Genomic DNA, 11,222 nt, shown 5'->3' on the forward strand with positions numbered 1-11,222 from the left:
CACTGTAGATAGATAGATAGATAGATAGATAGACAGACAGATACTGTAGATAGATAGATAGATAGACAGACAGACAGATACTGTAGATAGATAGATAGATAGATAGATAGATAGACAGACAGACAGACAGACAGACAGACAGACAGATACTGTAGATAGATAGATAGACAGACAGACAGACAGACACTGTAGATAGATAGATAGATAGATAGATAGATAGATAGATAGATAGATAGATAGATAGATAGATAGATAGATAGATAGATAGATAGAGAGATAGACAGACAGACAGACAGACACTGTAGATATATAGACAGACAGACAGACAGACAGACACTGTAGATAGATAGACAGACAGACAGACAGACAGACAGACAGACAGACAGACAGACAGATACTGTAGATAGATAGACAGACAGACAGACAGACACTGTAGATAGATAGATAGATAGATAGATAGATAGATAGATAGACAGACACTGTAGATAGATAGATAGATAGATAGATAGACAGACAGACAGACAGACAGACAGACAGACAGACAGACAGACAGACAGACAGATACTGTAGATAGATAGATAGATAGATAGATAGATAGATAGATAGATAGATAGACAGACAGACAGACAGACAGATACTGTAGATAGATAGATAGATAGATAGATAGACAGACAGACAGACAGACAGACAGACAGACAGACAGATACTGTAGATAGATAGATAGATAGATAGATAGATAGATAGATAGATAGATAGATAGATAGATAGATAGATAAACAGACAGACAGACAGACAGATACTGTAGATAGATAAACAGACAGACAGACAGACAGACAGATACTGTAGATAGATAGACAGACAGACATTCAGACACATTCTGCCAAATATAACAGTGTTACATAAAGATCAGGTGCTGGAGATGAAACCTGAATCACATGAGTGAGCGATGATCTTACACATGCCTGAGTAACTGAACACTGAAATAACAGCAATGATACCCACATCAGTCACAGCGCAGAGACGCTTCACACACTGCCTCAAAACTGCTCAAATCAAATGAGAATCACGTTCTCATATTATATGAAACTAAAACTGCCAATATGTGGTGGCTTAATGAGTCATTGAGTAATTCGATAAATTGTTCAATCCACTGATTTGTTTAGAAATTATACTTTAAAAATGAAACTAAATCCACCAATAGGTGTTGGCTTAATGAGTGAGTTATTCATTCAATAGATTCATTTAGAAACGATACTTTAATTATGAGAGTAAACCCACCAATATGTGGAGCCTTAATGAGTGAGTCATAGAGTCATTCACTGATTCAATGAACTGTTCAATTCACTGATTCGTTAAGAAATTATTTAAATGTGAAACTAATACCACCAAAATGTGACTAAAGTAGTGAGTGATTCATTCAACTGATTCGTTAAGAAATTATACTTTAAATACGAAACTAAAACTGCCAATAGGTGGTCGCCTAATGAGTCAATGATTAATTAAAACGGCTGATTTATTTAGAAATTATAATTCAAATATGAAACTAAACCACTAGGTGGAGGTTTAATGAATGAGACATTGACTCCGATTCGCTAAAACAACTGATTCATTTAGAAATGATACCTTAAACATTAAACTAAATCTGCCAAAATGTGGTAACTTAATGACAGAGTCATTCATTTAACTGATTCACTTAGAAATTATACTGTAAATATGGAACTAAAATACATGGTGGCCTAATGAATGAGTCATTCATTCAATCATTAATTTCACTTAAGAATTGATTACTTTGAATCAATTATTCATCTGATGCATTCAGAACTGATTGATTTAGTTTCATTGGCAAAACAGAACAAAAACAGACAATATTGTATAACTCAAAATACAACTTACATTATTAAGTTCTTATTTATTTAAAATCAATAGTGCATTGTGCTGATATCCAGGAAAAAACAGCACACTTGGTTGTGTAATTCTGCAAAACTATATCATGAATACAAAAGACAAAATCTCATACAGTGGCAGTTAGATAAAACAGCAATTGTGATATCACAGATGCATATAGCACACGCCTGTTTTATAATAAATCAAATACTATACACATAATAGACATAACGGAGTTTAGTAAGCTTAAGACACAAAGCTAAGCATTTTTTTCCATGTAAATATTTATTTTTTGCTGTGTGCATAATCAAACATGCCTCGTCACATCAGGTTTGAACTCAATCATGTCCAAAATATGACATCTTTTATGTCTTACCCGAACTATTACAGCAAAACAAGCTCTTTCTCCAGGCAGGTAACAAAAACACTATTCCCCTATGAAACCTGATCTTTCTCCTTCTACAGAGCAGGAATAAAGGGCATTTTGTCTTCAGAGGAGCTTTTATGAGCCGCAGCTGAGGTGTAAATACTCTGTTTATTTGGACTGAAGGTACTTAAGGTGCTCACACATTCGTTTTCCTGCTTAATGGTCTGTGAAAGGAGAATTATCTCTGTACACACTCACTCCGAGGCTTCAGTGTCACACACACACACACACACACACACACACACACACACACACACACACGCACACGTCAGGGCTCTCAGACCATCAGCATTTAATGTTATAAATAGAAGAGGTTTGAGGCTGAGGGAGAAACAGACACAGAACAAAGCATCCAGATGAAAAGAAAAGCCGGAGAATCACTGTTATTAAGCAAAACTCAATCTGCAATCAGGAGAAACGGATCAGTAAGCGAATCAAGTGCTGACTATGAGTGTGTGTGGCTTTTTCTCTGAAATCAATTACGACTCTTAAAATCCACAACAGCACCAATTATTCCAACAAATGAAATGCAACCAGAAGCAAAATGAAAAGATTTATAAATACACAGTGACTCAGTTTATTGGATTCTGAAGATAGTGATAAAAGTAATTATTTTTTTTGTTGAAGCATTGAATATATTTCCATTTATCTGCTATTAAGATTTTTTGTGAAAAAAAGAGATAAGAATGAATGAAGTTCAAGTATAATTGCCAAGACTAAAATGGAAATTAAAATAAAAATGAACACTTAAAACCACTTTCTTTAAGCTGACATAAAAACCTAGAAACTTAAACACAAACAACAAAATAAAAAATTGAATCGAGAGAGAGAGAGAGAGATAATTGATGCCTTGGAAATAAATTAAAATAAAATAAATTTAACTGCTAAAATTATTAAAACAGAAATTGAAATAAAATAGAATCATTGAATATATTTCACCCCTAAACTAATATTAAAAATAATTTTCGTTATTGAAATGAAGCCTAAATAAAATAAATATCCAATGAATAACTCTAACTTAAAAAACAAATGGAAATCTTCTTTTGGCAACTATTTGAAATAAAAAAAGCACAAATACTAAAATGAGTCAAGTGGAAATAAAAATAAATCTAAGTTAAATAAAATTACTAATAAACAGTAATACACTAATGACTAATAAATTATCATCAGCAAACTGACCATATTTATAAAAAGCCGTTTAGCTTATTTGGCCTCTGATAAAATTAGAATTAATTAAATATTAAATTGATAAAATTGATAAAAGATTAATTAAAAGTACTTTGCATATATTTTAATATATTTACATTTGACATTAAAAAAAATCGCTTCCGCTACTGAAATGAAGCTGAAATAAAATACATATTATTATACAAAAAATAACTGAAATAAAATATAAGTTTTAAAAACGTTTAAGTTAAAAAAACTAAAACACAAATAAAAAATATTTTAAAAATATTAAAAGAAACACTAATAAAAATGAAAAAGAATATAACAAAATGTAAAATAAAAACAAATAAAGTGTTCTGCAACTTATTAATAAATACTATAACATTATATAAACAATAGTCAAATAACACTTATGTATGAAACGTAAAGGTATCGAAGGCTGTAGCTGTGCTGTTTTAAAGGGAATGAATTTACAGATCCAACTCATCTGAATATTTCATCATGCAAATGGTTTAATCGCTGATTAAAACATGTTAAAAGGTCTGTTTAAAAACAGTATCTTGTCCACCTGGGTACCACAGCACCTAACAACCACCCAGAACTCCTTAGCAACTGCACAGTCATGCCTTTACAAGTTCAGCACAGACGAGATATTCTGAAGAAAAACCTCTGAAGAAAAATAAACCTCCTGTCGAGTATCTTGGCAGAGCTTGACCCTGACAGAAATCATGACGACACATCAACATTTCATCATTTAAACATCAGCACAGCAACATTTTCAGCCGATTCCTGAAAGCATCTGACACCTGGTTAATATTTCAGAGAGATGAACAGTGAATTTCTTGGGCTGCTGTGGTACAACAGCATGAGTGATGCTGACACAGATTATATGTTTTCCTCTTCTGTCAATGACTATACACATATTTATACCACTCGATTCATCAGTATTGTTCTATGGTCAAATACTGTGTAAAAACTCAGGTTTTGTCTGTAGTGTCTTGCCTTAAAGGGACAGTTCACATAAAATTAAAACATTGTCATCGTTTACTCACCATCATGTCATTTCGGGCCTGTAAGAAATGACATGATGTCATTACAGTTGAAAACAATAGAAGATTGTTGAAAACAATAGAAGATATTTTGAAGAATGGTGGTAATCTTCAACAGTTGACGGTACCCATTGACTTCCACAGAATGGAAGTTACTGTAATGGGTGCCAACAATTGTTTGGTTCTTCGAAACTCAGCAAAATACCTTCTTTTATGTTCAACATTAGAAATGCATCCAGGTTTGGAACAACATGATGGTGAGGAAATAAAATTAAATATTTCTATAAATAATCACAGTCTTACATGCAGTCTGAAGCACAGTTATCAGACTAATAGCAAAAAATCCCAATATCTGCCAATTAAATGGACTGTGCAATATATCAGCCTAGTTGGAAATGATAAAAAAAGACCAAAACAACAAGTGACACCAGTCTTTGACTGTGCATGAATTATCTAGTGTCAGAATTTGATCTAAAGAGTAGAGGTCGGCCAATATATCGGGCCGATATTTGTCATTTTTTTATATATCGGTATCGGTATTATTATTATGTGCAAAAGCCACATGGAAAAAAAAGCTTTCTCACCCGAATTAAAGGGGTTTTAATCTGAATAAAATGCTAGTAGCAGGACTGTAAAATGAATAGATCCGATTATGATCATTTGATAAAATGAAGAGAGCGCGCCATACGTTTGAGATCATTTTACTTTGTCAAGGAGACCACTGAATGCGCCTCTTTAAATGGTTTCGTGGTGCTCGTTGTTGTATTTTAATGTTTTCAAATGACACTAGTATTAAAAATAAAATGATCCCAAACGTAACTGTGGCGCTTGTGGCTGTGCTGCGCAGTCAGTGAACCGCTTTTTCACATCAAACATTTTATGCAAGTATTATGACCAGTACTTTGTTTGATCCTATATATTTTATTTTGTATATTTTTCAGTTTAATTTATTTTTTATTTATAAAATTGTATTTATTTTATTTAAATGTATATGTAAGTTTACATTTATGTTCCAACAAACTTAAATTCTGCTTGATAAATGCTCTAAAACTTTTATGTAAACGATTGACATATATATATATATATATATATATATATATATATATATATATACACCTGTTTTATATATTTAATACTTGGTCAGTTTATTGATTTGTTTGATTAACTTTGGATAATTTTTTTTATTTTAATACCATGCAGTGCACAAAAATAAGATTTGAGAGATCAGTGCTCAATAAATGATGATAAGTTTAGAAATGTTGTGCATCCACTTATTATTAGTGTGACACTTTAGCATGCAAATGAAGGGGAAAACTTCAAGATATCGGCCCTAAAAATCGGCAGCTCATATCGGCCATCGGCTGACCCTGACCTCTAATCATCGGCTAGAGAAAAACCCATATCGGTCGATCTCTAGTAAAGAGCCAAATATTTTACGTTGAAGAGTTTCAGCGTATGTAAAAGTTTGTGTATCCCTACTTACATCTATATCTAGTGCCTGATTTGGTCAATATATTGGCATTCTGTGGTCAGATATTCTGTATAATGTTGTAATGACTTCAATGAGCCAATATAATCTGAAATACAGTCTTAAACTAAATTAATTCTGAAGTTTAGTCTTCACATAATTGGCCAAATAAGCAGAGTTACCAGTCAATAATCCCAAAAATATCTCAAGTATCAGCCTTTCTGATTTTGGAAATAACAAAGATGACAAAAGAGAGAAAGCTGATTCATCAGCGTATTAGTTAGTTGGAAATAATAAAGAAGACACAGAGTAAAGGAAAAGACACCAGACCTTCTGGTAACAGAGTTTTATCTAAAAACTCAAATTTAAGAAAATAATTTAAGGGGTTTGGCTGAGAAAAAAATTGGCAAGCTAATAGTTATCAGTCGATATCCTCCGAAATATCAGCCAATTAAATGCTCTGTCCAATACATCAGCCTTTGACTGCATGTCAGAATGAAGTCATTTTATCTAAAGAGACAGAGGGTCAGAAAAGCATTGATCTGATCTCTAGTGATTGTAGACATAGTTTATTAAAACACACACACAGCGTCAGAAAGCTCGAGCAGATCCAGTATCCTCTGTCTAAAGTGCCTTTCGTGTGTACTACAGCCAGCGAGAGGAACGCTGCATTAAATCAGTGTGAAGAGGCCAAGTGCAGATAAAAATAGACAGCAGCCCTCTGCTTATCAAACAGTGCTTTTATTTCTGGCCGTCTGCCTAAAGACGATAAAGACAGCTCTGTCTCACGTCTCCCGGCCGTCCAGCGTGAGAACAGACGAATTCCTGAAAACCATGTCAACCTTAGACCGACTCTTGCTTGAAGGAATGTTCTCGGTAACACTTTACCTTTGTTAACAAGAACAAATAACAAGAAATACTTTGAAGCATTATTAACCTTACTAAATACACTATTAAAATCCCAGTGTAATATAATCGACCTGAGCTAACAATATAGTCTCAACTTGTTGTATTTACAATAACGCACTTTCAATGGAAACGGTGCAAAAGTGCAGCATCGGAAATACATTTACATTACATTCGTGCATTTAACAGATGCTTTTATTCAAAGTGACTTACTTTAATTTTTTTTTAATCAGTATGTAATTAAATTAACTGTAATATTCACGGTGCTTTGCAAACATAACGTGCACAGAATGTTATACTTGGTCAACTATAACAGCCTTCTGGTTAATTTTATGAAGTTTAACAGCAACTATTAGACTTTATTATGGCACAAAATTGGTAAATAAATCACTTGCATACACTGAACAGCCTGGGCAGTGTAAAAACAGAATAAAACTACACTTAAAACAAAAAATAAAAAAGGTGGAAAAAAAGAAGTTAAACTTAAAATAAAATAAAAATCAAAATAAATTAAATCAAGTTTAAATTAAATTATGTTATATTCTAAAACAAATAAACGTACAAAAAGTTACTTTATACAATTTAATAAAGTAAAATAAATGAATAAAAATAGATAAATTCACTTAAAATAATTAAATAAAAAACAAAGAATAAAATTAATTTGAATAAACATATAAATAAATAACTTAAATGCTTAATATAAATCCATTGACATCTGCTGTTAAAAATTTAATTTTTATTTTTTTGAACCAGCAATCAACAACAACCAATAAACAAATGCACTTTTAATAAATAAATAAATTATCCTCAAGTGTATAATATGAATAATTGGACATCTGCCGTTTTAATTTATTTCTCTAGAACACAAAAAATGATTCTCCAGGATTTGACCTTGAGACCATAACTATAAAAAAAAAAAAACTTGCAGTTCATTTTTACAAACTGGGATATACTTCAGAATTATTTCATATGCAATCAACAAAACATCAATAACTAAATGCACTTACAATAAATAAGACGAAAAATATTTTAAAGTAAATAAATGGCGCTCAAGTGCCTAATATAAATCCACTGACATCTGCTGTTTCACTTAGTTACTCTACAGGATTTGACCTTGAGAACTTTACTGTAAAGACACTTCCAGTTCATTTTTATAAAACAGAGGAATAATTCAGAACCAACAATGCGTCATTTGGCTGGTAAAATCCCCAGAGATGCTCCTGAAGCGCTGTAAGACTCAATCTGTGATCAATGTGAGCGGATAACATCTGTAAACACCAGCCCATAAAACAGGCTTCCCTGACAAGCAGCAGCTGCCACACGCTTCACATTAACACACGTTTGGACAATTAAAATGTTACGCTAGCAGGTCCCAATCAAAGGTGCTCTCTATTAAGTGAAGCTTTCATGTGGGATCAAACGCTCCGAGCGAGTAACACAGGATTCGATTACATCCCTGAAACTCAAACAGCAGCAACAGCAGCTCATAAAACACACGGCCAGACATTACAAGCGAGCTATACGTCGCTTTCTTTTGCTGTGACTCAAGATGTCAGGAAGGAGATATCCAGCTCTATAGACTGCAACACTATACAACAAAACAAGGAGTTTTCTCAGAGAAATCTTGAATTGATGCTCAACAAGCACTAGTTCAATGGAGGGATGAAATAAACAATTATTTCATTATACATTTGTCATGCATTTAATGTAATATTTAAAATGTGAACATACAGTAGTGCAAAATGTATTAATGTAAAATAATGTACCTTATTTATATACAGTGTTCACACACTTTCCGAACAATTAATTTATGATTTTTCCAGTTGTTTGTGAAGACGGCACAAGCATAAAGATTTTCTTTAAATAATAATATTAATAAAAAGATTATATATAAAAGTTTTATAATTTATAAACAATTATAGTAATTATACTCGTAATTACATTCCTTTGTAAGATTTGAGTTTATGTAAAATATAACTCTGTAAATAATTTTTTTTTTTTATCAATCAATTTATTTATTTTGATGGCACAAGATGCTAAACAAACAGTGAACAGCATATATAGCTGACAAAATAATTTCTAATTTCTATTTTCCATTTTGACAACATACAGATTTTCTAAATAAAAGAATTATAATGATTATCCTTAAAAGATACTTTAAAGAGAAAAGAGTCAAAAAACTCAAGCATAACTAGAAAAAAAGCTGAATATAAAAATGTTTATTAAAAAACATAGAGCCCTGCATAAATATGTAGTATATTATTACCATTATAATATTAATAAATAATTAGACATATACTTTTATTATATTTTATGGATCATTCTTAAAAATGTGTAGCTCATGGCACAAGATGCTGAAAAAACAAGGAGAGGCATATATAGCAAACAAAATGTTTATGATGAAGGTCATCATCATATTTCATTTCATATGAACACATTTTGCACTTTATGCTCACTTTTTTTTTTTTTTTACTAATAATACTTTATAAGCTACTGATTTTATATTAGAGTAAATTTTTTCTAATCTCTCTGTTCTAGATTCCGTTAGTAAAAAAGTTTAAAACAAGCACATCTGATGCGATCTGACCCTGAAGAAAGCGAGGATGAGAATCACATGATGAAGCTCCTGCAACTTTATAAGTGACAGCACAGAAACACGCTTGGAAAGAAAACGAGAGCAAGAGTCTTTCCCTGTGTGTGTGGGTTTGAGGCGACCGCAGATCATTAGAGAGACGCACGCCGCAGTCAGAGCCTCGTCTTACCTCGCTTCCCTCGTTCACAGCTACTCCAGAGTTCATGGTCCCTAAACTCCCGAAGCTATGTGCGTTTCCGGAGACGGTTTTCCAGCGGCAGACAGCAGATGCACGCAGCTGGCGAGAAACACGTCTGTTTCTCAGGTTCCTCCTGCTTCTGTAATCCACACACACCGCTGCCAGCTCATCCTCCACACAATCCGGCGGTATTCCCAACGCAATCCCAGTGCTAATCCACACGAGAGACCACTAAATCCACGCTCCGCACATTCCTCGAGCCAGCCGGACACTCCAGCAGCAGCGACACACACAGAGAAAGAGAGAGAGAGAGACAGAGAGAGAGAGAGACAGAGAGAGAGAGAGAGAGAGAGAGAAAGAGAAACCGAGAGAAAGAGAGAGAGACAGAGAGAGTGAGAGAGAGACAGAGAAGGAGAGCTCCTCGGGGCCTCACATGCTGCATGGGGCCACAGGACGGAGTGTTTTACACGTGTGTGTGTGTGTGTGTGTGTGGGAGGAGACTCCTTCAGGGCCGTTTCAGGCCGTCAGATTCATCTCGGCTGGAATATGATCAGTCACTCCAAGCTCTCGACCTCCTCCCTCATGCGAACACTGATCTCAGCCACGCACTTCTACACTTACAGTAAATACTAAAGAAATAAATCATCCTGACACATCAGCTGAATCGATTAATACAGTCTTTGATCATTTATAATTACTAAATAAGAATTCATGTATTATTATTATTAATAGTCTATTATTTTTAATAACAGATTTTCTTTTAAATTTTCAAATAATATTAAATTATACAATTATTTTAAATACAATATTGCATTACATGTTGCTATATAAACACACACACACACATATATATACAAAGTATAATTAATAATTAATTATATTAATGAATAATGAATTCACATAAATTTAAATGTATTATTTTGAACCACAAATTCTATTTTTAAATTACAAATATTTAACACTTAAAAACAATAACTATTATCTTACTATTTTCATTTTAATATTAATTTATAATAATTAATTTACATATTATTTTGCTAATATTAATGTAAAAATAATTATATATATATATATGTGTGTGTTACATACACGCCAGGTTCCACCTCCACTCATTCACAACGCACGCCCTCACCTGAGTACTGAGCACATCCACCTGACCCTCATCATTACCTTATCACCTCGGCACCATAAATACCACACACACGCACTCAATCAGCGTCCGGTCTTGTTCTCGACAAGGTCTTACCTGTATGCTAACTCAAAGGACTAACTCTTCCTCTACTTACCTCTCTCCAGCGATTCTCCGAAGATCAAGATCCCCAGTGTGTGTGTGTGTGTGTGGTTCACCTCCCTCCTCTGATGTCTTCACCCAGCTCTCACGGATCCATTCATCACTCTACCCAACACTACCTGCTCCTCTGCTTGTGTCTATTAATAAACCCTTCTGTATGTTACTCCTCAGCCTCCCGAGTGATCTGTAACAGAAAGACCGGACCAACACCGCTAGGCACAAGCATGAGCCTCACGGACCCCTTTCAAGATCTGGTCGA

The 11,222-nt window shown here is 33.5% G+C and overlaps 1 protein-coding gene across 2 annotated transcripts in view; it reads right to left on the reverse strand.

Annotated features, from left to right (window-relative positions):
• LOC132140575 (colorectal mutant cancer protein-like) overlaps positions 1-9,945 on the reverse strand; it is a 67,264-nt gene extending 57,319 nt beyond the window's left edge. Inside the window, exon 1 of one of the 2 annotated variants that reach the window (XM_059549388.1) lies at positions 9,664-9,881. In XM_059549388.1, the coding sequence (XP_059405371.1) occupies positions 9,664-9,699 (36 nt within the window). In that variant the 5' untranslated portion in view covers positions 9,700-9,881. Of the gene's footprint in view, positions 1-9,663 lie in introns of both variants that reach the window. The other variant, XM_059549385.1, reaches the window with a different exon arrangement.
• Positions 9,946-11,222: the final 1,277 nt, after the last annotated feature.

This window comes from Carassius carassius, chromosome 5, assembly GCF_963082965.1.
Source record: "Carassius carassius chromosome 5, fCarCar2.1, whole genome shotgun sequence".
Classification (NCBI taxonomy): Eukaryota; Metazoa; Chordata; class Actinopteri; order Cypriniformes; family Cyprinidae; genus Carassius; species Carassius carassius.